General features: G+C 39.9%; 4 protein-coding genes across 4 annotated transcripts in view; 1 reads left to right on the top strand and 3 right to left on the bottom strand.

Moving 5' to 3' along the window:
• spock2 (SPARC (osteonectin), cwcv and kazal like domains proteoglycan 2) overlaps positions 1–2513 on the top strand; it is a 70519-nt gene extending 68006 nt beyond the window's left edge. The window contains exon 10 of the mRNA XM_072436647.1: positions 864–2513. Coding sequence (XP_072292748.1) covers positions 864–1000 — 137 coding nt within the window. The 3' untranslated portion in view covers positions 1001–2513. The remainder of the gene's footprint in view (positions 1–863) is intronic.
• A 3271-nt stretch (positions 2514–5784) lies between these two features.
• Positions 5785–10903, bottom strand: tysnd1 (trypsin like peroxisomal matrix peptidase 1). Its single transcript, XM_072437110.1, has 4 exons — positions 9646–10903; positions 9455–9585; positions 7229–7417; positions 5785–6730 (listed from the first exon to the last, which is right to left on the bottom strand). Exons 1-4 carry the CDS (start codon positions 10722–10724, stop codon positions 6528–6530), a joined length of 1602 nt encoding a protein of 533 aa, XP_072293211.1. The 5' UTR covers positions 10725–10903; the 3' UTR covers positions 5785–6527.
• A 116-nt stretch (positions 10904–11019) lies between these two features.
• sar1ab (secretion associated, Ras related GTPase 1Ab) lies at positions 11020–20888 on the bottom strand. Its single transcript, XM_072437181.1, has 7 exons — positions 20788–20888; positions 18283–18353; positions 17638–17757; positions 17482–17547; positions 16309–16412; positions 14327–14458; positions 11020–12289 (listed from the first exon to the last, which is right to left on the bottom strand). The coding sequence occupies exons 2-7, from the start codon at positions 18338–18340 to the stop codon at positions 12173–12175; spliced, it is 597 nt and encodes a 198-aa protein (XP_072293282.1). The 5' UTR covers positions 18341–18353; positions 20788–20888; the 3' UTR covers positions 11020–12172.
• A 3339-nt stretch (positions 20889–24227) lies between these two features.
• Positions 24228–27403, bottom strand: part of ppa1b (inorganic pyrophosphatase 1b) — a 4760-nt gene continuing 1584 nt past the window's right edge. Inside the window, exons 3-11 of the mRNA XM_072437100.1 lie at positions 27136–27189; positions 25954–26073; positions 25786–25872; positions 25586–25712; positions 25070–25197; positions 24838–24923; positions 24692–24767; positions 24574–24613; positions 24228–24489 (exon numbers count right to left, since the gene is read on the bottom strand). Of these exons, the coding sequence (XP_072293201.1) occupies positions 24467–24489; positions 24574–24613; positions 24692–24767; positions 24838–24923; positions 25070–25197; positions 25586–25712; positions 25786–25872; positions 25954–26073; positions 27136–27189 (741 nt within the window). The 3' untranslated portion in view covers positions 24228–24466. The remainder of the gene's footprint in view (positions 24490–24573; positions 24614–24691; positions 24768–24837; positions 24924–25069; positions 25198–25585; positions 25713–25785; positions 25873–25953; positions 26074–27135; positions 27190–27403) is intronic.

Below are 27403 nucleotides of genomic sequence, written 5' to 3'. Positions count from 1 at the left end.
TTTAGCCGCGAGACTGAGCAGTGAATGGGACCTGCGCGCTGCAATAGAAATGCGTCGGGTGATATCTTTAGTGGGCTGCACTCAGGAGATGGCTTTTTATCAGATGCCCTTCCTCTCTTTGCACAATTTAAGCAGGTTTGGGAACAAGCCAAATGTGTACGTTAGTCTACAATAGATATATCCTTTATTTTAGTCGAAATACAGCAATTATTTACATAGCATGAGAACAATATTCTGTCTTTTTATGTATAAAACCTTGCTGTGTCCTAGTTTGCTCACCACTTAACCAGTAAGATATCCATAAACTAAACTGGACTGTTACTGGACAAATAGTTGGTGTGTTTTTAAAAAAAAATTTATCCTGAAACTTGATCTTTTGGAGCTAATAAACAGACACAAACAATGGATTTTAAATATATTTATCTCAGAATGAGAGAGAAGTAGAGATAAGGTGACATTTACACTTTTTGTATCTTAAATCTTCATCAGAGCCAGATGTCTTTGTTTTGGCCAAATAACTGCTAAAATGAAAGACATAAAGCTTGGTTCTATAATATCGGCATGACAACACGAGTCTAAACTGCACGCCAACGCTAAGCTAATGCATGTCGATAATACAGAGGGAAAAGGCCACTCTTGTTGTTGAAAGTGACATTGAAAACATGAAAAAATTCCTATAATGGCGCTTTAAATTGATTTTGGCAATCGTCAGTTCACAGCCGACCGTCAAAGCTGACGGGAACCCTCTCCGAGCCGAAATGAAGTGATTCCATTGCAATTTATAGAAGATGACCCCCTGGTAGCTAATCCTGTCACTCCTTCCCCTTCATATATCCATCTCTCTCTCTTTCTTCTTTCCACAGATGATGAAATGACATATTCGGGCGATTTTGGCAGCGGGGTCGGCTGGGAGGACGAGGAGGAGAAGGAGACCGCTGAGGAGGCTGAGGAGGAGGAGGGAGAGGCGGGGGAGGTGGATGACGGAGGATATATCTGGTAGAGCGGCGAAAGGCGTGTCCAAAAACCTACAGGAGCATCGCTACGGTTCCAAACACACATACAAAACCATGCAATCGGAAGCGCTCAGATCAACAGAGGCTGGAGAAGGGTGCACGAGTTAGAAGGATGCATATTGTAACGTACTGGGAGTGTTTCATGTAAAAGAATGTTTGAAATGGGGGATATAGGGGTAAAGGGGGGGTGGGGGGATCACTGTAGACATAGGGTCTGCTTTGAAGAGTTCGGTCTCTCATACTTGTGAATATTTGTTCTGTTCTGTATGTCTTAAATGATCTTTAAGCTGTTTTAGCTGATGCATAAAGTGAAAGCAGGTGCTCGCAAAACATATGGGTGCGTTTTAACTGTTTGCATTGTTCAATTTTGCTTTCAGATGAGTGGTTCTCAAACGGTCGTGGTCGTCCCAAAATACAGTATAGTTGTATATCAGAGGATTTGTTATGCCATCGTAAAGACCTTTCAAAAATGGTTTAAAAAAACAACAAATAAACATGGTCAGAGGAATGTAGCTGTTATTATATAAAGTCCATGGTTCTCAGCTTGTAGCCTGGTTTGTTTTGTACTGTCTGGTTTGATTGAATGTCATTTTAAAGGCACTGTACCTGATTTTTACAGTCTGAAAAATGTGCAAACTAGAACTAGTTCATTTTAAACTCATGTATTGTACACACATGTAGTGCTCACTTAGCTAATGCTCTCTTAGCATCCTAATTATTCACCACGGTGCATTTATAATAAGCACTTTTCCCTGAGGCCAGAGCGACATTTGCCATGACCGTGAAGCTAACAACAAGGAGCATGCTAACAGCGTACTTCCTGGTTTCCTTGAAAATAAAACGCTTTATAATTAGATGCAGACTATAATCTATAAAGAGCTGTTTTTACAATAAATCTGTGCAGACAAACTGATTTTACTTGCGACGGGTAAATAAATAAAACAGTTCTTCATATTAGAGATTCCAGTTGAGGTAGTCAGCGTAAATGTAAAATATGTTTTCTCCAGAGCCGCACTTTTCATAGCAGATGCCTAAAAAACAACCTCAGTTCATCCCGGGATCGGACCAGCACTATTTCCAACTGCAAGCTCAGATCACGAATAAACAGGCATTATATATTCTTGACATGTTTGAGAACCACTGCATGTGAAAACTTGTTATGTTTCTTGACTAGAACAAAAAAAAATCTGAAACATCTGGTAATAGATTGTTTTTCAAAAAAGCACCCAGTGAAGACATCATTTCCATGCCATCGGCTTCTGGGCTCACGTGTGCCGGTATCGCTGTCTCACCCGTCACACCTCACTCTTAGCTTGTACATACTGTGTGCTCCAAGACAAGACGCTCACATATTAGTCTCGTTACGCTTGGAAAGATTAGCAGAAACTCGCGGCTCGGTTTGACAATTGTACATCGTGTCATATTGTGGATCGATTATTGTGTTTATTACGAAAAAAGAAATAAAAGATTCTTGTCTATGTGGCTCCAAAGGCCACCGTACATCGACGTCTGGATGTATTGATTTCCTCACTACGGCATACATAATCATGACAGGGATTGTGTCGTGTCTCAATATTAAGAGGCCTTGATTTATTATAGACTTCAGCTCCAAGGTGTAAAATGACTACAAAGACCATGATCCTTTGCTCTATATCAGTACATTTGACAGCATTATGACACTATCCTGCCATTTGCAAACACTTACTCAAGTTTGATTTAGTTTGTCTGTGTGTTGTAAAGCATTAAAGGTAAACTGTTTAGCTTTTCTAGTGCTTGTCACCATGGCGATGTTAATACTGGAATGTACAGTTATCTCGCATTAATTGTAGGGTTTTTTTATGGCTACAAATCGGAATGACTTTTATCCATCCACAAGGGGAAATTCTATGTTACAGGCAAACAACTGACCAGCAGAAGAAATGTAAAAGGGAAAATAACATTAATTTAAAATATCAGTAATATCATACCACAGTAAAATGCTGTAAGTCTGCCCATTTGATCAGCTAAACCCCCGGTATAAACAGAATACAATGACATTTTAACATAACTGGAACTCATCTTAACATATTTAATGTTCCTGTACAGTTTTACAAGTGAACTGGATATTACACCATGACTTTACAAAGAGGATTTTACGGTCTGCTGCTGCACGAGCTTTGGCAGTGCAGGAGGAAAGTCCAGAATGGTCATGAGATACTATTGGACTATTGGTCATGGTTGTGGCCTCTCATTCACTGGCCTGTGTGATGACAAGCAGTTTAATCATACAAATGGGCTTTAAATGGACTTTGAATCAAACAGTTAATGATTTTCTTCGCTCTCCTTTTCATCACTTGCCAAGGTCATGCAGAAGACATGATGGAAATGTTTGAATAGCTTGTGGTCACATTCTTTTGTCAATTTAAACACTTTGAATTGGACAAAACAACTGTTAAAATGAATTATGTGTTATTACGTCTACAAAACGTATCTAGATTGCAGGCCTATTTTACAATGTGGGTTCTGTTAGAAACTAGACAGCGTGTTAGAGCTCATTTCAGCAAAGGCGTCACTGCAGTCCCCATTAGCAGCAGCAGACGGGGACTTTGGAGACTCAGTGCAGTTCTAAATGGGGCCACTGAAAACCTGGAACTCAAAGTGTGAACTACTAAAACATCCTTTAACGTCAGAGTCAGATGTTTCCAGTTTGTGGCCTAAATTTGAGATTTATTGAGAGAACAAAAGCAGAAGTCATGTGGGAAGACTATGAATTGTGTATCAGCTACGCTAAATTATGTTTTTAAAAGCCATCATGCCAATAAATGTATGGACCATGTAACTAATGTAACTTGCATTTATTCAATTACTGGTGGTTTATCACGCACAAATTCCTTTTAAAATTTTCAAGATCTGATCAGTAACTTGCTTTTCTCTATGGAGATGGATAAGCTCATTCCAAGCAAAGAATTAAACCTGACTCGTTTTCGTTGTCGTTGTCGTTGTCGTTGTCGTTGTTGTAAATCAGTTAATTTTGTGTTTTCCTCCAATGTTTAGCAGGATTTTGTGAGAAAAAAAATAAAATAGGCTGATGCACGCTGTCTGGGGCTAATCATAAAGTATATTATTTCTCGAGAGCTTGAAGCAGCGCTCTGATTGGCTGTGCTTGGGTGGTCCACTTCAGAATCAGAAAAGGTTTCTTGCCGTGTCATTGAACAGTTCGCAAACGTAGGGACTTGTCTTGGCGTTAAGGTGCAACGTAAAACAATGAATAATAAAATAATAATAATAGCAACATCTATAGAGTCAAATATGGCATGCATGAATTAAGAATTGAGTAATAAAACAGGGTAAAGAATAAAAAATAAACTTGGTATGTGCACGGATAATTCAAAACATATTTACACAATTATTCTCTTCCCCGTCTGAGAAAAACTGTTCAAAAGCTGTGTACGTGCCTAAAGGGAATTAATGTGGATATTAAAATGTGCTAAAGGGTTTGTAAGAGCGAGGAAATAGATTTAAATACCTACTTTTTGCTGTGTTAAATTCAAATACAGCTTTACAGAATGTTCTAAAATGCCATTCTTCCCTTTGAATTGTGAAAGACATTTACCTTTAATGATTCAAATCTATATAACAAATTGTGCCTGATTAAATCCATGAGCATAAAATTCCACTTGCACTTCCACCTCTGCGTCTCGAGGTGCTGGAACTGACAGAAAATCTAACTTATATCTACGGGCAACTGAAACACAACTCCAACTAGAACTGCATATCCTCTATGGACCTGTAGAAATCTCTCTCCTGGAGCAATACTTCAAACTTTGGAGCCTGTGTACTGTAACTCAATGGGAAATTCACTGTTTCTGAACAAAACCAGAACATTTTAAAGCCTGTACGGTACTTAACTGACTAAGATTTTACAGCGTATACTTTTTATTTGTATACTTTCTACAGCTACATTTTTTTAAGTGGACCGAAAAGTTGAAGTATTTTTTGTTTGAGAATACCTGCTGTAAGTGCTATGGTTGAAATGGTTAGTTTTAAGCACTTTAATGGAGACTTCCAGTGTAAAAGAATCGAGTTAAAGTCCCAATACTGCACAAACTAAAATAATAATGACCAGACCAAAATGTGACACCATTCTGTCTTAAAGTTGCATTTTTTTAGTCTCAAAATATTGTATTTTGCTCTCAAATCATTAAAAGAAGCAAGTCTGCCCTCAAGGTGGAGATATTTTATGCATTCAACGCCCTTGGAGAAGCTGTACTTTTACGTAACACTGAATACTTCTCCATCATTGAACAGAAATAGAAAGTATTGGTCCAAGAACTTACTGAAGAAAGAGTCAAAACTAAACTGATCAAAACGTATTCAATCGAGTAAAACTGAGTGCAACCCACTTCCGCTCATCTCTGAACTGTGACAGACAGTTACCAATCGTCATGTTTGTGTTGCTGCCATAATAGACGAGAAGTAATGTCTGGGAGGTGGAATCTTTGCCAAACAGATGTCACGGAGCGCGATACTGACAAGCCTTCTCCCAGATCCTACCCAATGGGACCAATCACACGCAGCAACCTGTCGTCCCATCATGCAGGAAATCTCATCTAAAAATACAAAAAAGATACAAGCCAGATGTATCGGAAACAACTGCAGATGCTCGAGCTGTGAATGTCATTGATTGAACGTGTTGGTATCGACAGAAGTGGAAAGAAATAGAAAGTGTATAAAAGGTTTTAAAAAGTGTATTTATTGACATTGGATGGTTAATACAACAGAAGCATCTAAAAACGTCTGCTGTTACTTAGCACCGAATGTTATAAAGTCTATTGTTTCCCGTTATTTTTTTCCTCCGCAGAGATTGTGTGGGTTTTAGCAGAACAATAGGAACTCTCAATGTTCATAATAATGTGTTATTCCTGTATTTTACTACATTTTCTGACAATACCAGAGATCAATTAAAAAAAAAAAACAGAACGTTTAGCATGTGACCCTCTACACGGCCTGTGGGCACTTTTAGTTCAGGGGTAAATGTGCTGTTAATATGTCCAGCTAATAGTTCAAAAAGCTCGGTTTTAGCATATGTGGACATGTGGAAAATTCTACTAATATTCTTTAAAAAATTTACATTTTCTTTTAAGTTATTTCCCCAGGAGATCAACAACAGCATTGAAACTAAGGAGGTCAAGATTAGATTATCAGGTTAATCGATAATCGTGATTATTCAGGTCACAATATAGAGTAAGAACTATATTTTAGAAGCAAAATTCAGTCAAAGTACTTTTTTAACCGGCCACAAATTTCCGGAATTGGTCACATTCTAAGAAATCATCAATAATTGTATTCATAATAACACAATAACGCAAAAAAAAAATGATATTGTGACATAAGATATTAACAAAAACCCAACAATTCTGCCAAAGGTTTAGTTAATGCACTTTTGAATCATCATAAATTAAACAAATCTTCCCTCAAATGGCAGTGGTAAACAATCCGCCCTCACATTAGTTACACTGGGGGGTTTTCAGACTGTTATAGTTTGCTCGAAGGCGACTGTAACCTCCATACTCTCCTCACATCTTCATCCGCCGAGTCCAGCTCCTTGAAAACACTCACGTCGTGGGTTTGGGTGAAGAGCAGCAGCATCTTCTCGAACACAGACACGGGGATGCTGAAGTTCAGGTGTGGGTAGGTCACGTTGGTGGCAAAATCCTTAGTGTTGCTGGATACGATACCTGTGAAAAGAAACACTAGATTAGACGAGTGCTTTTTACTTTCTAGGTTTGTATTATTGGAAATAAAACAGCATTTTTAATTGTGTGTTGTTAATTGTGTGTTGTTTTTTTTCCATTTCACCATTTCTTTTCATTGTTTGGAGCCATAATTGGAATAAAAATGATCAATAGTGTTTAAAATACTGATCAAATTGAACAGAGTGAGGCTAGTTAGAGAATTTAAGATATTTTTTTCAGAATGAATTCATCAAAACACAATCTTCCAAGTGATATTCCTACACATTTGCGGTTTACATGTCACAAAGCACGAGTCTGAAGCGCTGCAAAACCTGATCGAGACGTCATTGTTACCAGGAGACTATAAAAACAACAGAGAAAGACATTTTTGTCAATTTCTCTCTTCAAAGTTCATATAGTCAACTCCTGCCCTCTGCTGTACAAAAAGGAAACAGGTCTGAGTCTGATATTATAATAGATCCATGGTCTGAGTCTTCTTACCCAGTAGCTCTCCAGACTGCGGCCGTATCACAGCGCCCCCACTGGTTCCGGCCTGTACTGCACATGTGGTTTGGAGCATGACCGGCCGCTGCTCTTTGGTGCTGATGGATTTGGATAAGACTCCAGAGGTCAACGAAGGGCCACAGCTTCGACCGATGGCTCCATATCCCACCACCAGGACAGGCTCACCTACAGGGGACAGAGGGGTCGCGGTAGAATCGAAAGGACTAAAACAGAATAATCAGGACAACTTTAGAAGCAAATTTGAGTCTTTTTTATTCAAGCTATAGTCCAAAAAATGCATGTTTAAATGTAAATATTTTGGCTGTTTTGTCACATTAACTTCATTTGATCAGAGAGTTTTATTTTTGTAAAACTGGACACAAACTTGAGGAATAGTAACGTGTTAGACAATGGGATATTAAACATTTCACTGTTTTTTATACTCGATAAGTGCAAATAATCGTTATATCATGATTTTTTTCCCCCCTCTCAATAATCCTAACACTATCATTTGTTATTATTGTGACATTCCGCATTGCAAATCAATCATCACTAGGTTTTAAATGTTTGTTAATGTAATGCTTGCTCTGCAGAGTAGGGTTAACATTTACAAACCTTAGAAAAAAGTCATTTTGGGGACAATTCTTATATAACTTCCAACAGTTTTCATGCAGTGAGTTTTTTGGGGGGGATTTTTCTGGGGCAACCACCTAAAAAAAAAAAACCTTTTTTCTAGGTTAACTGGATATTGTAATTTTTAGTCAAGATGTCACAATATCAAATGTAAGTATTATTTACTTCATAAACAAGCAACTGTCAAACTTGATTGGTCTTTCATACAAAGTGTCTACATTACTATTCCTTTACCTTTAGCACGTTAAATAGGGAGCCTGAGAGACTGGTTCTATCTGTAGTTTCTATGCTATAGATCTCGCCATAATCCACAGATGAAGTGTGTAATAAACTGGCCAGGCAATTGTGATCAACTGTGTGAAATTAAACTGTGAATGAAAATGTGAATTTAGTATGTGGCATAACAACCAGATAATAAAAAAGAAAGCACTTAAAACCTAGGTTTATGATTTTGTAGTTATGATTGAAATGTAATTGCTTCTAAAATGGTCACAATTATAATTTTCCTGCTGCTTGTGATTATATTGTGAGCAATTACTCTTTTCAAATGCGCAATTTACACATGAAACCAAAGATAAAGCTAGACCACAGTTTCAAGTATAAAAAATATTTTCTTCAGAACTTTTATGTAGAATATACTGAGATCTGTTTTGCCAGACCTTTCCTTTATACATTAAATAATAAATAAAAGGTTGTCTGGAATGTTCTATGGTATGGCATTAAATGTATCCATCTTGTATTTATTGTATTTCATTGCTTTCTTCTGCCTGTGAGGGCTCTTATTTATAAATCACACATACGCAATACTGACTTAACCATGTGCAATACTGACTTAACCATGTGCAATACTGACTTAACCATGTGCAATACTGACTTAACCATGTGCAATACTGACTTAACCATGTGCAATACTGACTTAACCATGTGCAATACTGACTTAACCATGTGCAATACTGACTTAACCGTGTGCAATACCGTCACATTCATGTGCAATTACTGTCGTACTCACAAGCAAATGAGGCCATATTCATGTGCATACAACTGATGTAAATAAGAGTGTTTTGTTTTGTCTACTTACTTACCATTAGTATTAGTATTATTTAGTCTTAGGGTAGCTATTTTTACTTTATTTTATTTTTATTATTATTTTATTATTTTTATCATTTTATTTATTTATTTTCCTCCATTCCCTATTGAGATATGAGAGGAGTTTTGTTAATAAGAGTTTTTTGTTTTGTTTATAAGAGTTCTTCTATTATCTGTCCTTTCCTCCTGTATCTACTGCGTTGTAACAACAACATTTCCCCATGTGTGGACATTAAAGGATGATCTTATCTTATCTTATGCGCAAAAATATTGCATGTGTGACTTTCCATTTTTTTCTTTTTTTTTTTAAAGATTTTGTGGCCCGTAGACTTTATTAGACAGGAGAAGAAAGTGTGAAGTCGGGATTAGAACTCACGCCACTGCATTACTTTCCACGTTTGTGCGTCAGGGCGTCGAGAGACAAGGCAGAGGAAGATCACTGGTCAAAGAGACGAGAAAGGAGCGAGTGTATGTTCGTACACTTCACTTCAATAAATACCACACCTGCACAAAACCTCTGGGACATCTGAGGAAGCACCGCCTGCCCGACACCGTCCCGGAGCTTCACCACCGCCAGGTCATACGGCGAATCCTCCCGGGTGGAAAACAGGACATCGCCCACCACATCGCTGAACCTTAGAAGAGAAGAGACATTCAGTTCACTTCTCTCACTTTCAAGCACTCAGAAGACGCACCTGTCCTTTTGGCGAAACTTCAGCATCACGGTCGACTTCCCGTTGACGACGTGGCGACATGTAAGGGCCAGGCGTGACGAGACGAGGACGCCGGACCCCCAAAACTGTCCGCTGTCCACCAAACACACCGTCGGCTGTTGCACCAAGCTCGCTTCATGACCCGCTGTGGTCGGCACCATGCACAACTCTTTCTCTCTCCTTAACACTACATCTTGAAGTGGATTCTCCGGCTTCGTAAACTGCAATATACTTTTGAAAATCAGATGAATCGAGCAAACTAAGGAAAGCCCAATCCACTCATTGGCCTTCCAACCGAAAGGGGACACGACGACCCCAACCAGACGCACTTTCTCTGGGCTTTCGAGGGCGAACAAGCCTCCACCTTCTGTGCCAGGTAAGCAGCGGGCATCTGTGAGGATAATGGCGTTTTCCTGACCTGTTAGATTGCTAATAATGCCTCTACTGAGCGTGCTGGTGAAGAGGTCGACGCAGAGGGAGCCGAAAGGTGTTCCGCAGGCAACCACCGGACCGCCCTTGAGGAGAGAGGAGCTGTCCAGCCATGGGACGAGCTGTGGGAAGGAGGAGGTGTGTAAATCTTTGGCTTTCAGTACAGCGAACCAGCTTAGGAATTGGGCATCTTTCAACATCTCCTCCTCTTGATCTTCATCCCCATAGAAGCGCCATTGGTGAGACTCTGGGAAAACAGACTGGAAAGCGTGTCTGAATTGTGAGCAGTTGACCAGCATGAGCAGATTGGCAGAGGTGTCAGGTTGGCTTGTTCTGGAGGTGTTGTTGTTGTTGTTGTTGTTTACCTGCGCGCATTGGTTCATGTCGAGTTGTGAGCTCAAAGTGACGTTTATTCTAAGGTTCTTACTGAAACGATGCGCTGGTAAAACTCGTCCGTTCGTGTTCAAATACTTTTTGTTTGCTGTGAAACGTGAAAAGGGCAAACCCGTGCAGAGAATGGTTCCAGATGGAGGGTGGACAATGACGCCGCTGCAGCTTACGGACTTTTTGGCAGAGAAGGCTTTGGACAGAGTTACTACACAGCAGCAGCGCTCGATGTCGGCGAGCTCCATCTCAGCGGGAGGAGGACGACAACCTGCACAAACCGACTCAAACACTAAAGACACGTTCCCCCGCTGCGGGCTGCGTGTTCCAGTGCGCGGACGTTACTGCTGAGGCGTCGTAAAACATTAATAACAACTGAGAACTTCATGTTCCCGGTGAAGAGTCCAACTTCCTGGTTGTGTAATAGTACGCTCTGATTGGTCAAAAGAGAAACCCCAAACAACCAATAGGATAGTGAGCTACTTAGATCGCATGGTCATGATTTATTTTGTATGCTAAAATAAATACCGATCAAAAGAAATGTAGAAGAAAAAAACACCATTTCTTTATTTTGAATAATATTCCAACTGTTTGGAAATGTTAACATTTGTAATTCACAAAAAAATTCTTAACTTAAACATTTAAAAGTTGTCACTTGGCCTAGTGTCCGTGTGTAACTCCTTCTACTTAAAATATAAATAGCCTATTTACAAATATAAATAATATTGCACTGAAATGAATAATATGCAAAGCCTTTGTATGCGACTGGCACCTGACTGACACAAGTTCTCTCACAGGACGCAGCTCACTCACAGGCCCTGATCACAAAGTACTCATGTCCTTTACAGCTCAAGGGACCTAAATTATACTTCCTATATGAGCATGCCCCATGTAGCTGCTGTTTACATCATACATACAATATACAACTTCTCACAGTGCAGTAACAAAAGCGTCATTGTTGACAGGGTATAAGACTACTTTACTGTGAAATTCATGTGCAATCCATGTGCCGTCGTGACACATATTCATGTGCAATTACTGTCGTGATCACATGCAATGGTATTTATGTATTCATTTCTTTATCTGTCTATGGGAGTTTTTGTTTATAGGAGATCTTCTACTGAAAGTGTTTTTCAGACTTCCTATAAGTGATCTGTTCTTTTCTTCTGTGTCTACCTGCGTTGCACCAATGAAATTTCCCCACGTGGGACAATAAAGGATTATCTTATCTTATCTTGACTATAAATGGTAACATTTTTTTCACCCCATATTTAAAATATTATAATACTGTTGCTTCACATATGAACAAATATTTTGTTTGTTGCTTTAAGCAGAGATGAGTAACTATTGACCTTGAATGTAAGTCAACACGAGCAGCTAAAAATAAACCAAGTCAGGCATTTGTCTGCAGCTTTGACATGTTCTTTAAGCACGTCCTGCTCTGTCTGACGTGGACCAAGTCCCCATCGACTCCAGTCAAGGTAAATAACCGTGACAAGTCTGTTCTCTGAGCCAAACTGACATCTAGTTAATAAGATATGCTGAACCTGGGGCAGGGTTAGAACATGAAGGCCGAACAGTTAAATATGCATCAAAAAGAAATACGTCATACAAAGTCTATTCAAGCGCATTAGCACAGAGTTCAGATGTAAGTTGACACAGGCAGGTCTGTGTGGAACATGTGAGTCCAACTGCATTAGTCAATGTACTGTGAGAGCCAGCGGAAGCCCTCTCCATAGCCCTGCCTCTTCAGCACACTGCACATGAACACCTCCATTGGCCTCAGGTTCAGATCCTTCAGAGACACTTGGCCCTAAAGGGGAAGAAGCAGCAAAGGTTATCGCACTGAAAATGTCAAATGGACTACATAATAGAGTTCAGCATTTTGTAGCAGAAAAGATACTTCAAACATTCGCAGATAATAACTTCTGGAATAGTAATTGCACTGACATTCTAATCCGGCACAAAAACCTTTTTCAACAAATGCTTTTATCCCTCTCTACCTCACCATAATGCCATCCTCAGCATGTGTGCTATAAAAGTGCAACGGATTCATTTTATTTGTAAAAGCAGACAGGGGCAACGATGTGTCATTTGTGTACACTGCAGTATAGCGCTGGAACTAATAAAGTAGTGATAGGTATAATTTTATTTTCCATCAAAGGCCATCATCTAAACTGCAATCTAGCTTCTATCTAAACCATGCAATTGAATGTTATGTGAAGTTATTTAAATCTTCACTGTGCAAAAACCACCATCTCAAAACATTTGAAGCAACACATGGTTTATGTCAGTATGAGTTTGCTCAGTCGGCTTCTCCAACCTGGGAATGTGCTGACTATAATCCACTGTAGAAGAGAAACTATTCCTATTAAATACAAACATATTTATCAAATATCTATGCACAGTAAAACTAGCGATGTCATGACTCTTCAGTTCAGATTATTTAGGTTATTCAAGCCACGACATAATCATAAAATACCAAAAATGAATCAATCATTGATTGATTCATTTTTTTTGATGAAAGGATTGCAGTAGTCAATCCTTTCATCAATCTACTCACCCAAATGTTGACCTAAAACTAAATCTAACTTAAAGGCTCAATGGACGATTTTTCGGCGATTTGAGAACGCAGGTGGAAGTGCACATGCGCACTCCCCGTGCGGACTGATAAAACACACACGTGCGTTTGTTTATTCGCGCGACGGATCACATCACATCTCTTGTCTCCCGTAGATTTCCGTCTCCTCTGAGTCAGCTCGAACTGTCTTTCTCCGTCCTAATTTTGTCCCGTACACTGAGGGAACTATATTATGATAGATCAATGCACTTAGACACGCGGAACCGTGCTGCTCTTGGGGGACGAGCCGCACGCGGCTCCAAAGAGCGGTAGGTGCGTTTTATGTCCACGCCACGAGGAAATAAGACTCAGATTTGGCCCAAAAAAATCGTCCATTCAACCTTTAAAGTGCCTACGACAGGTTGGTCGACTCATTGAACTAAAATAGTTTCGATAAATATATTCTATATTTTGCTAAATATTATACAAACTTTAACCCAGAACAGCTAGTTCATAAAGCTTATTATTCTTCTTCCTGTTTGTAATTGATGACATCACAGAAGGAAATTACCTAGCAACCACTGCGCCAAAACACATCTAATGTCACAATTTGTTTCATTTGTCAAATAAAAAATATATTGGAGCACCTTTATTTTGTTGAATTGATGTTTCGAAGGTCAAAATCATACTTTCCCGTCAACAGATTTTTCAACTTTTCTCCACAAATAGCCACTCGATTGGTGTAAAACACAATTTATAATTTATATTTACAACAGGTATAAACACACCAAATAAAGACAAAATTAGAAAATCATAAAAACCTGTCGTACGTGTAATGGTTACAAAGTACACTTTTATTTGAATGCACACTTACGTTATGCGTATTATTATTTTTAAGAGTACATGCCATGTTTCATTGAATTATCGAATAATATGACTGCATTACTATTTTATTGGAAAACACACCGGGTGAAGGGAACACTAGAGGGAGCTTGAGTTCCGTCTCGGTCATTAAAACCACGATTGAGACAGGAACGGCCGCTGTTGTTCATTGAACTCAAGTTTTACTCCTTTTTCAGGGGCCGTGGTCATAACATACGCACTTTAACTTATTGAGATTTCATTAAGCAGGCTACATACTACAGGATGGAATTATTTTAGAAAAAATGAATTCATGAAAAGTGAATTAAGGATTTTGCGACATTATGATGTCAATATTCCTAAATAATCATAAAATTCTGATGTCTTTTCTCACAATAATTGTCGGACCAAAATGTGATTGTGTCTTACCTTTCCAGTAGTGTGCCCGATCAGACCAAACATGCCCCTCAGAGCGTCTTCACTAATGGCCTCTGGTCGATCGATCTTATTCCCCAGGATCAGCACCGGCACATTAGACACAGTCTCGTCTGTTAGAAGGGCCTGCGCACACAACACGTCACCTTTACTTACAGTGCAGTACATACGTGAGTGCAGTACATACATGAGTGCAGTACATACATGAGTGCAGTACATACATGAGTGCAGTACATACATGAGTGCAGTACATACATGAGTGCAGTACATACATGAGTGCAGTGCGATACGTGAGTGCAGTACATACATGAGTGCAGTACATACATGAGTGCAGTACATACATGAGTGCAGTACATACATGAGTGCAGTACGATACATGAGTGCAGTACGATACATGAGTGCAGTACGATACGATACGTGAGTGCAGTGCGATACGTGAGTGCAGTACATACATGAGTGCAGTACATACATGAGTGCAGTACATACATGAGTGCAGTACGATACGATACGTGAGTGCAGTGCGATACGTGAGTGCAGTACATACATGAGTGCAGTACATACATGAGTGCAGTACATACATGAGTGCAGTGCATACACGAGTGCAGTGCATACATGAGTGCAGTACGATACGATACGTGAGTGCAGTGTGATACGATACGTGAGTGCAGTGTGATACGATACGTGAGTGCAGTGTGATACGATACGTGAGTGCAGTGTGATACGATACGTGAGTGCAGTGCGATACGTGAGTGCAGTACGATACGATACGTGAGTGCAGTACATACATGAGTGCAGTACGATACGTGAGTGCAGTACATACATGAGTGCAGTACATACGTGAGTGCAGTACGATACGTGAGTGCAGTACGATACGTGAGTGCAGTACGATACGTGAGTGCAGTACGATACGTGAGTGCAGTACGATACGTGAGTGCAGTGCGATACGTGAGTGCAGTACGATACGTGAGTGCAGTGCGATACGTGAGTGCAGTGCGATACGTGAGTGCAGTACGATACGATACGTGAGTGCAGTACATACATGAGTGCAGTACGATACGTGAGTGCAGTACATACATGAGTGCAGTACATACGTGAGTGCAGTACGATACGTGAGTGCAGTGCGATACGTGAGTGCAGTGCGATACGTGAGTGCAGTACGATACGATACGTGAGTGCAGTACATACATGAGTGCAGTACGATACGTGAGTGCAGTACATACATGAGTGCAGTACATACGTGAGTGCAGTACGATACGTGAGTGCAGTACGATACGTGAGTGCAGTACGATACGTGAGTGCAGTACGATACGTGAGTGCAGTACGATACGTGAGTGCAGTACGATACGTGAGTGCAGTACGATACGATACGTAAGTGCAGTACGATACGTGAGTGCAGTGCAGTGCGATACGTGAGTGCCGTACGATACGTGAATGCAGTACGATACGTGAGTGCAGTACGATACGATACGTGAGTGCAGTACGATACGTGAGTGCAGTACGATACGTGAGTGCAGTACGATACGTGAGTGCAGTACGATACGTGAATGCAGTACGATACGTGAATGCAGTACGTTACATGAGTGCAGTACGTTACATGAGTGCAGTACGATACGTTACGTGAGTGCAGTACGATGCGTGAATGCAGTACGATACGATACGTGAGTGCAGTACGATACGTGAGTGCAGTACGATACGTGAATGCAGTACGATACGATACGCGAGTGCAGTACGATATGTGAATGCAGTACGATACGATACGTGAGTGCAGTACGATACGTGAATGCAGTACGTTACATGAGTGCAGTACGATACGATACGTGAGTGCAGTACGATACGTGAGTGCAGTACGATACGTGAATGCAGTACGATACGATACGTGAGTGCAGTACGATACGTGAATGCAGTGGAGGCATCAGGAGTGGTATTAGCATTAGCATTAGCAGGAATATTAGTAGTACGGTGCGTTTAAAACCTACATCCAGCTCTACTTTGGCCTCCAGTAGCCGCTCATGGTCAGCAACGTCCACCATGTAAACAATCCCGTTTATGGCCGGGAGGTAGTTCTTCCAGATTCTTCTTGCTACAGGTTACAAGTGTTAGTCACAGGATTTTAACAACAACTTTAAATAGAAGATACTTTTAGATATTTCATGTTGTCAAGTGTTGATAATGTTTCTGTTTATAATGTTTTTCAGATTAAAATATTTGTTGTGCATTATTTTCAGTAGTTTCATGATATTTATGATTACTTAAAAAATAAATAATCATCATCATCATCATCATCAAATGTATCCACAATGGCTTAGTAAAAGAAACAGGTCCAGTGACTTCCTGTTCAAAACTGCAGTACTGATAAACTCCACCCATTCATGACATTTTACTCGTGTGCATGTGGATTTATTGATCAAAAATGGCGATGTGACATTTTAGATCCCCGCGTGTATGACTCCAGAGTCCATTTACGGGACAATTCAGGATTACTCAAACATGCAGGAATCAATCAGAGTAAACTAATGATGAGGAAACACAGGGTCTGGAGCATCATTAAAGACGCATTTGCATATCATACTTCCTTTAATCAGACCTACTCTCTATTGGTTACAATTTTAAAAAGACATAACAAGATAATTCTCCAGAGGGATGATAATCTTGTGGCAAAAGCTCTTGTCCCGTCAATCAATAATGTTTATAGACTGAAAAAATAGATTGTGTCTGAAGCAAGCAAAAAAGAGGAGCGACACCATAAAACCATACATCCACAAACATAGGTTATTTTAAAGACGGTGAGTTAGAAGATATAATTACCTATGTTTGGATTTTTTTTTAAATGAAATGCCGAAGAAGACATTTTTGCAAAATATCTATTGTATGAAATTAAACATTCTCCAAGTGAGAGCAGGTTGACCTGGCGATTTATACTACATTGATCATTTCAGTAACACGTTGACCTTTGACCCCTCACAGAGTTAAGTGATTCATTGATTAAAAACAAGCCCCTGACCTGTAACACTATGGATAAATCAACATTCAAGACTGAACTGAAAACAAACCTTCTGAGAATAAGGTGAAAAGTGCAAATACAGATTAACAATAACTTCTTACTGGTTTTACACTGCAATCTACAATATCTCCCCCAGATTCATCATTACCTTGCGTGTGTCCTCCAAGATCAAATGTGGTGAACGTCATTCCAGCCATGGTCAGCTCTTCTGATGCTGGACACAGAGGAATCAGTGAATGAAATAACAGGTTTTTTATTTAATGCTAACTACCGAGACAAAACCGTTTTGGATATGTAGACGTACTTGGGTGCAGAGTGGGGACGTGCTGGCCAAGTCGGTCATCTTTGAGCATGTGCAGTAGTGTGGTCTTCCCTGCGTTGTCCAGCCCGAGGAACACCAGCTTTCCTGTCTTTTTGTATAAACCTGAAATTGAGTAATACAATATGAATGTATTGTAGTGTGAATGTGACTGTGAAGGCAAGTCATCACTGTGGATGGAAAATAACAGTGTAGCAGTTCTATTGATTACGAAAAGGAAACTTCAAGTGGTTTTCTTTGAGTGGAATTAGGTTACAGGTCAGGAATATCTGGCGTTCTTTTGGTGTTTGTGCCGAGATGGTGGCACAAACAATCCATATTTGAGTTTTTTTTTTAACATGGAGCTCTCTGAAGTGTTTGTTTGATTTAAGGACAGATATTATCATTTGGTCTCATTTTGGAGCATGATTGCACTGATTTTGGCCAGATAAAGTCCAGGTTTTAATCTGATGACGCTTGGAAAGCCAAATACCATTTTAAAGTACAGATTTCCCTTGACTACAGTAACGTTTTATATGTTTAGCACAATTCTACAAGCATAAAGTATCATTTATTTGTCTTACCGATGTTTAAATCTCCTCTATTTATGGGAAACACTGGGACATGAACTACATTGTTAAGATGACTTACCTAAAAACTGTAAGACGCCGCTGAAGCTCCTGTAGAGCCAGTCTAATATGAAAGACATGATTCTTCTGTGGCTGTGAGAAAAGAACAGCATATGTAAACAGATTATTTTAGTACATTAGAAGCAATGAGAGTCAAATTGACCAGGGCACTGGGTAACTTCTTTATTGCTTTGTTTGAATAGATACAATGCGTCATAGTGAGCGTGGTTTGATGTGGGTGAAAAAGGATTGAACAAAGCTTTTTCCCAGTTTGAAGACGTTAGTTTGTGACTGATTTGTATTTTATCAAGTCTCAACTGAGTCTTAATGAAGGTTGTTGACCTGGTGTTGTCACAGAAAAGTAAAAGAATTTGTCTGTAGATGTTAAAATACAGCTACCGTAAGAATTCTTGGATATCCTTTTTTTTTTTACAAATTTAGGGTGTTTAATCATTTTATTCTTTATGTCTTTGTGTCTGTATTTGGTACAATTGATATCCTAAAGTCTCTTGTAGTTGTTGAACAGTGGGTGACAGAGCAGCTCTTCTACATTATAATGAATGGATTGCTTCCCCCACAGAGGTCTGTTAGATGCCGGCTGTATTTACGCAGAAGATTTTTATTAATATTAATATTATTATAAAAAACACTGTTTCACAGGTCGCATTTCTTGTCCGATTTTTTAGTACTCTTTTTGTAGATATTTTTCATGCGATTCCTGCGGTTGCTTTTGGTATTCTTGTCAAAGTTGCAATCTTTTAAAGTCGCGGAATAGTAGTAGTAGTTGGTTGCCAGACGGCAACTGGCATGACAGTTGCCGTCTACTACTACTACTACTACTACTACTACTACTACTATTCTGCCACACTAAAAGACTGGAAAAATTTCAACTTTTACGAGGAATCCAGAAAAAAAAAAAATGACAAGACCGAGGAATACCAAAAGAAACCACAGGAATCACATGAAAAATATCTACGAAAAGAACCTTGAATCACAAAAATCTGACAAATCTAAAGATCTTCAAGAACTAATAGTGACTGCATAATGTATTACACAGTCACTCAATAATAATAATCTCAGATGGTGGGCAGGGGCCGACAGTATAGAACTCAATGGGATAAATATCCAGAATAGAAATCCACAAACGTTTAACCTCATCATTATTCGTTTTAAATAGTGGCACCACTTTCTGAGGCAACAGTTTTCTTTATTTATATTGACTTTGGGCCGGTTTTTATTTCATGTGGTTAGGTTAAGTAAATACAGACGTCATAGAATTCTGACCTGACCTAAATCCAGGCCTTGTGATGAATGTCAGTGAACACAATCTATATCAGGTCACCTTTGAAAAAGTCTGAACTGGTTCATAAACAAATAATAAAAGATTAGAAAAGGCATATTCTAGCCTTAAAACTGAACTGTAACAGTGCTCTCTTTTAGTAGTTGAAGTACTTTGATTTGGCACCAAATCTTTTTCCTGGGATTACTTCACTGTGGTATGTGTAATCTGTGTAATCACACACAAAAGACCTGAATCAGTTGCGGTTACAAGCGCACGCAAAATCGTATTATTAGATTGGATACAATGATTAAAATACCATGTAAAAAGCAAAATCATCATGCTAAATCAACTTTAACAAGCTTTTAACCTTGTTATAAACGTGTTTCCTCATCATTAGTTTACTCAAAGTTTTATTTGATGAATTCATGCATTCTGTATTGTCCTACAACTTCCTGTTTTAACCTATTCTCTATCCAAGTCAGCATTCTTGTACTTGGATGCAGTTATTTAACAAACTTAGACTCTGAGTGGTTCTGAAATGTAACATATTGCAGTTTACATTCATAAACTATATAACATAATATGATGATCTACTAAGATAAGGTCCATAAATCAGACAATAATCAGATTTTGGTGAGCATGTAATCGTAGCCATTGGAAGGGCACATTAAGCAGCAGGCTGTGGTCCACACTGAGGGCTGTGTGTGAAGTAAGAGGCCCCTGGTGTTCCTTGGACTATTTTTATGACAAGTAGTGGCGAGGACACTTGATCTGGCCCCTGCCTCTCTCCTGTGCACCTGTCACTCTGCTCAGCCGGCTCAGAGCACTCAAACATTTCATTATTTCCAAATTGTAAGTCAAAACAGACGGAAACTCAAAAAGATCCTACGTATTAAACGCGCTGACGTGATTTGCGGTGTTTAAAAATGCGCACAAATTCTGAATCATAAAAACAGATACGTTTGGCAATATAATAAACCAAACAAAGCTAAATTCCAATGCCAATTTATTTACCAAACTGTCTGGTACGTGTGTTTAATAGTTTTCCAGTAACTTCTTGGCTACAACCGCTCATTTCCCAATGTGTTGGCGTAAACCAAGTAAACAACTCCAAACTCCCTTGTCAAAGATTAAAAAACACTTTTACAAATTAGTTTTCAGGCTGAATCTTTGTTGGAAGTGACAGGACGTTATGAGGGCGTTTTTTAAAAAGAAGTTATTGTAGTGGAATAAAGAATACTTTACCTGAGAACAAGGATTTGAAAGTGCGAGTCCCTAAATTTGGTCCCAGCCTGTGCGCCGCCGCTGAGAGGGGCAAGTTTGACAGTTCACCGGAAATGCGTCATCGCGTCGTTATCGGGGGTTGCGTGAGGTGTTGTCTAATAGAGCTTCTCAACGTGTGGGGCGCACCCGTTTGGGGGGTGCAAGACATTTGGAGAAATGTGTGCACTACTGGTGACAGACGTGTTTTGTGCAACAGAAAAATTGCTCAGAGCAAACACGGTTAATCTTTAAATACAGGAGAGAAGCGGTCGAGCTCGTCTCCCTCCCAGTAAAGGTACTTTAATATTCTTTATTTGTTCTTACCTTGGCTCCGACATTGTTGAATGACACTGAATGGAAACAATAAAAACTCATTTAACCATGAGTTCTGGCCTTCTCAAGTTGACTGTTGTTGTTGTTGTTGTTGTTGTTGTTTTATGGCGGTTGGCATCCAAGTGTTGCATTACCGCCAGACTTTATTCCTCAGACTTTGTCGTAGTCCTCAGACTGTCGTAGTCCGTAAAAGAACTCCTTCCATTGCTTTGGTGTTACAAAGCCCATGATGTCATGATATGTCTTTGTGACTAGAATAGTTGTTGTTGTTTCAGAGACCAACCGGCTTTATTCCAGGGAGACTCTTCTTCATCTTCCTCTCCTTCTTTGACGTTCGGTGCTTCCACCGTACAGCTTTATTCTTCAGGCTTCATTCTATAGGCTTTAATATGTCCACTGATGTCGCCGCTTGGTAGCCGTGCGTCTACAAGACTGGACGAGGACAGGAGACCACCCCCACCCCCATCTCGTCACTCTGATCACTCTGACTCCCCACAAGCAGACCCCCATCACTCCGACTCCCATTTAGCGCCTTTAGCCTGTTTTCTATATCTGCCCAATCAAGCTCCTTTGTTCCAAGGAATCTCCCTGCAGCTTTAGCAATGATCCTGATCCTTTCAGTTCTGCTTTGAGTCTGAGCAGCACAGTTTACAACATCCACCATAAAGAGTACAAAATCCTCTCTATCCACAACCAGGGTATTCTCATTAATTCTGGAACCTGCACACTTGGGACCTCCACTCTTGAAACCTTCACACTTCTTGGGAGCCACGCTGGCCTTTCTCATTTCGCCCTGGCTGGGAGCAGCGCTGGCTCCTCTCTCTGTATTTACTCTAAACTCGTTACTTGAAACTTTCTTGACTGCATCTGCATAGGATATACCTTGAGAGACCTTTATTTTCTGCACCTCAGCAGCTCTTTTGCTAAACCTGCATCCCCCGTAGGCAGAGCTATGTTCTTCCCCACAGTTACAGCACTTCAGTTTTGCACCCACGTCACACTTCCCATACTCATGATCTCCTGCACATTTACCACACCTTTGCCTCCCTCTACAGACCGCTGCAATATGCCCAAAGCGCTGGCACTTAAAGCAACGCAGGGGCGGCGGAACATATGGCCTGACGCTATAGCACATGTACCCAATGAACACCTTACTAGGCAGGCACCTCCCTTCAAGTGTTACCATTACCGACAAGCTGTCACATCTTACCCCAAACCGGGTCACCTTCAAACGCCTAGCGTCCACCACCGTAACTCCCGTCAAATTCTCCTTAACTTCATCCACAGACGTTGCCGTAGGGACACCTACGATAACTCCTCTGACCGTGTTTCTTTCAGCATCAGACACAAGAATGTCCTTTCCACCCAGACGTTTAGTTCCAATCGCCTTCCGTTGCTGAGCCGCGTCCTTGCACACGACCAGCAGCGAGCCATCTCTAAGGACACTCGCACTCTTGATCACTCCCACAGCTACAGTTAGGCTCTTTGACAATGCCACTGAATTCCACTCCTTAAAGGATGCACTATCCTGTGCTAGCTTTATGATCACCTTACAGTCTCTGCTCTCACCCCGGACATCAATAGCTTCAGCCTCATCAAGTCGACTGGACGCTATAGTCCACTTTTTGAATCTGTTGGCGTTGCTGTTGTTGTTGTTGTTTTATGGCGGTTGGCATCCGAGTGTTGCATTACCGCCAGACTTTATTCCTCAGACGTTTCGTGCGGTTGTTTGTTGTTGTTTTATTGGCAGCTGGCAGCCAACAGCAAAAGTGCATTTGACGATGTTGTTGTTGTTGTTGTTGTTGTTTTATGGCGGTTGGCATCCAAGTGTTGCATTACCGCCAGACTTTATTCCTCAGACGATATAAAGCATATGCAAAAACAATGTGTGCATTTGATTCCTTTCCGCTTTGATCCCATGGGCTTTGAAGTCAATGAAACATAAATGCAGCGGTAACACTTGGATACCAACCGCCATAAAACACTCGTGGGCGATGGAGGGAGTACTTTCACGGACTATGACGGAGTCTGAAACATCTCATGACCTCTTGGGCTTTGTCAAAGCACTGGAAGAACTTTTGGGACTACGACAAAGTCTAAGGAATAAAGTCTGTATGTAATGATGCCAACCGCCATAAAACAACAACCACCAAATAAGACTGATTAATTGGAAGATTATAGAATTAAGAGCATCATTGAAGTGTACAATTTCCTTTTTGTTATTATGGTTTCTGTTAATCTCCTGCCCACACTCAATCCAGCAGGTGGCGTAACTTTTCAGTCAGCTGCCAATCGCCATTAAGTAACAAGCACCAGCAGAAAGCAGTCTGTGTGTGATGGTCGTGGAAAAGTGATCCACAGTGATGAGAACGCGAGTGCATCTTCTCCTTGAAAGGCCATATTTACAGCAGTGAAGCTGCAATTCTGTGCTGTCCCAGAGGCTGTGGGAGGCGGAAACTTTAATCTCCCGAGGGTCAGAAAACATTTAGAAGCTCTGGTCAAATAGATGACACTCTCTTGATAAAAGGAAAAATCTTGATTAAGGTTTTACTAGACAAATATTTTCAGAAATGTTGCACTCAAGTTTTTTTCATTTCATCTACAGACAGATCACATACTTTGCCACAACTTTGACTTTGTGAAGCTGACAACTGGCATTTCGACGCTGGAAATTCCAAATATATCTGCTTTTTTAAAATATAAATACTTACTACAATGAGTTTTGATTTAATGTCAAAATATTTTTGAAAATACGTTAGTTTACTTCACTTTGCATTATTTATTTTCGGTCAGTCCACTTACATAAACTCAAAAACATTAAATACATTTCACATCCAACCCGTTCCGCCAAACTAAAGTAGTGGTTTCTCCTTTTTTTTAACGATGAATCATTTGGGTCACTTCCTGCTTCTTTTATTATTATTACTACTTTAGGACACATTTTAGCTGTTCTAAAATCTATGATAAAATAGAGGTAATAACATCCTGTTATTACCAATTATAATCTCATGTGTTACTCAGAACGTGTCCACTAGGCGGCGGTAGAGGGAGACTCTAGATTCACCTTCTACAACAACAACACACAGCAGAGAATCCAGAAAAGCTTTATTAAAGCAGTTTCCTGTCAGAGGTAAAGAGTCTTCATGATCCGACAGAACATCTCCTAGGAGACCTTTGTATGGTCAATTGGTCATACTATGAATGCATCACAAGTGTACACATTATTTTGAGTTCATCTACATTATCTAACTCGCCACCAAAGGAAAAAAGTCCAATTCTTCCAACGATCATAGTGGGATTAAAGGAGAAGCGTCTTCAATGCTGCCTCTTATTTGTAGAACCATTTGTCAACTGAAAAACACATGAATGTTTTTAAGTTTTTGTAAATAACCTACAGGTCATATTCTACAAATACACTGAACTAAAACAAATTACCTGTTGAAGGAATGGAGTCCCCTTTCCCACATGGGCATGTCTAAAGATGAAGACAGTTAGACGGGGAGTGTAATATGTTTACCAGGCATTAAAAGCATCTAATGCACATGTTTGTTACCTCCCCAACAGCAGCCTTGGCCTCGTCGGCTGAGCAGCAGAAAGGACTGTCACCCACCGAGACGCTTGTGTTTTTACTGTTGGAGCACAGACTTTGTTAGATATATCTGCACTGAAGTCTTTAACAACTATTCAAACAATATTTACCAGTTCAGTTCTCCAGCAATGGCCCTTTGACTAATGAGGGCTTTCCAGAAATTATGAGTGCTCTTGATTACACTGATGGCAAAATCCTGAAAGAGAGAAGCATTTCATTCACTTCTTATTGGCAGAAAAATGTAATTGAGTCGTGTTTTTTTTTTAATCACAATTTGATCGTGTCCAGCAACATTAAAAAAAACAAATATTAATTTAAAAAGGAACAATGTTAGGCGAATACCTTGTCTTTAAACTCCCCATCAAAGGCAAAGCGGTTCTCTGGTTTGCCGTCTGGCACTTTGTACCTTCTGAACCAGTCCACAGTCGCCTCCAGGTATCCAGGCTTCAGACGCCTCACATCACTGATGTCTGACAAGAGCAAACACATGCACATTCAACTGTCCAGTCACCCAAAAGCTCCAGCTAACGCACTCCATGCATTCTCCTTTCTGCTGTTGTGCAGAATATCAACCAGTTAATCAACTAAATAGCTAATGGGCAACAACTCCATTCTCTTCAATAAAGCTGCCGACAACAACACAGACAGCACAGGAAAGTCACACTGTAATAATTAAATGTAGCACCTTGATTTTGTAATTTATTTGAGATTTCCAATATTTAGACTTTGTACAGTATGAATCTCCCTGACAAACACCGAGCCCTTGTGCCCATATCACAAATCAGTGAGTAAAGTTAAAAGTAGCTTGTGAGCTTAAAAAGGGTGCCCACCCCTGACCTAAAGCATTAAGGGTCTTACTGTTGAATTCACTGGCTTCGGGGTCGTCTACATTGATTACAATCACTTTCCAATCAGTCTCTCCTTCGTCAATCATGGCCAGAACCCCCAGGACCTTCACTCGGATGACCTCGCCCCGGGAGCACACCTGCAGAGAAGAGCGAGCGTTCTATTGTTAGAAAAAACACATTATTTCACAATGTTCACTAAACTATTTCTACCTTGCTGCCAATTTCACAGACGTCTATTGGGTCATTGTCTCCACAGCAGTCGGTGTCTTTGTCCTTGTGTGCGGGGTCCTCCCATGTCTGCACCACCACGGAGCACAAGTCAAGATCATCCTACTCCTACTGTGGATACATGGACTTTAGTAGGATTAGCACACTAACCTGAGGGATGGCTCCATAGTTCCATATGTAACCTTTGTGTGGGAAAATGTTGGCTACATATCGCAGCTTGCCTTTCTTCACATCTTGCTTGATTGGATTCAGAAGATCTTTGGTAGCGATCTGCACAAAGAAATATAACCGTTTTAGATATTGAACAGTATATAAAGCTACGTATGTAGTGCTCGAATAGGTTTCCCACATCATTCAACAAAGTGATATAGTGTTTGCAAGGCCTTCTGCCTGGTTCAGTACTGATCGTCCCTTTGTGAAAACATACGTATATATATATAGAGAGTATAAGCTCAAACAATGTGAGCAGAGCGACACTCCTGTTTGTGTTCTGTGACATTCATGGCGCTGACGGAGGCAGCGCTGGATTTAAATGCACTGAACTCAGATACAAACTCAAAAATATCATATATCAGTGACGAGGTAAAATGTATTTTTGATCAAAGTGTCAGTGTGGGGAAGAGAGAAGAATTAAAAGAAAGAAGTTTTGATTTATTCTTAAATGTTAAGTGCAATGCTACTTTGTTCACTTTAGCCCAGGTTACCATTGAAAAAGAGGTTTCAATCTCAATGAAGTTCACCAGGTTGAATAAAGGTTAATAAATAAATAAATAAATATGGAGGTACTGCGGCACTAACACATTTTAATTAGCACCGTTAGCATTGTGAATTTACTTCAAATCTATCAAAAAGAATGTTATACTTTCACCTTTAAAATTCACTGTTAAGACAGAATAACAAGTAACTGTCGCCTTAATAATCTCTTTTTAAAATAAATAGAGCCTGACACTTTTTATGTTTGTGTGAGCTCCAATCTTTGTATCCAAACTAGCTCAAAAATGGCTTCACGAGCAGTTGAGAGCATTTAAAAACAAGAACATCACATCCTGGTTGTCTAAACCTGCACATTCCAGAAAATCACTGGTCCCTATTCAGTATATTTAAAACTACCGGAGTTTTAAGCTGTGAAAGGACAAGTAGGTAGTAAGTAATATGCAGTAATATGTCAAGTGTACTTTCCTTTCTTCTGTAATGCATAAGGCAATTTTGACTAATACAGCAATCCAACGTGCAGTGTTGAAACTAACCATTATTTCACAAAGTGCAGATATTCAAAAGTATATTTAAAAGGTTGATGGCGGTATTAGATCCATTTGCATGTGATAATCCCACCTCCATCTTTGCGTTGGTCCATCTCGGCACTTCGATGACCACGTTAAAGATGTTCTGCAAGAGAGAACGCAGCAAGTTGACAACATGTTTTATCTGTAATTACTTACTTACTTACCAAATTAAACCTACAGATAAAGATAACAGACTCTGATAAAGAAACATACTCCCAAGATACTGGCACAGCCCCACTGACTGAATAGTGCAAAGGCCAATGTTAAAAAATAGACTCTGACCGGGGAGCTGTAGATACGATTACAACAGTAAAAGG

This window comes from Eucyclogobius newberryi, unplaced genomic scaffold, assembly GCF_026437365.1.
Source record: "Eucyclogobius newberryi isolate DKJ021-1_F unplaced genomic scaffold, fEucNew1.0.hap1 SCAF_8, whole genome shotgun sequence".
In the NCBI taxonomy this organism is placed as follows: domain Eukaryota; kingdom Metazoa; phylum Chordata; class Actinopteri; order Gobiiformes; family Gobiidae; genus Eucyclogobius; species Eucyclogobius newberryi.
Note: the sequence above shows the minus strand (reverse complement) of the source record. Positions and strands in the feature narration are given on the sequence as shown.

What these genes read in the sequence shown, in the direction of transcription:
- tysnd1 (XM_072437110.1), bottom strand. Translation starts at nt 10,724, where the DNA reads ATGGAGCTCGCCGACATCGAGCGCTGCTGCTGTGTAGTAACTCTGTCC. An exon ending in AAGTTTCGCCAAAAGGACAG is followed by an intron (nt 9,586 to 9,645) that starts GTGCGTCTTCTG and finishes TTCTCTTCTAAG; the next exon opens with GTTCAGCGATGTGGTGGGCG. An exon ending in GTCCCAGAGGTTTTGTGCAG is followed by an intron (nt 7,418 to 9,454) that starts GTGTGGTATTTA and finishes TGTCCCCTGTAG; the next exon opens with GTGAGCCTGTCCTGGTGGTG.
- sar1ab (XM_072437181.1), bottom strand. Translation starts at nt 18,340, where the DNA reads ATGTCTTTCATATTAGACTGGCTCTACAGGAGCTTCAGCGGCGTCTTA. An exon ending in CGGCGTCTTACAGTTTTTAG is followed by an intron (nt 17,758 to 18,282) that starts GTAAGTCATCTT and finishes ACTCAATTTCAG; the next exon opens with GTTTATACAAAAAGACAGGA. An exon ending in CGTCCCCACTCTGCACCCAA is followed by an intron (nt 17,548 to 17,637) that starts GTACGTCTACAT and finishes CTCTGTGTCCAG; the next exon opens with CATCAGAAGAGCTGACCATG.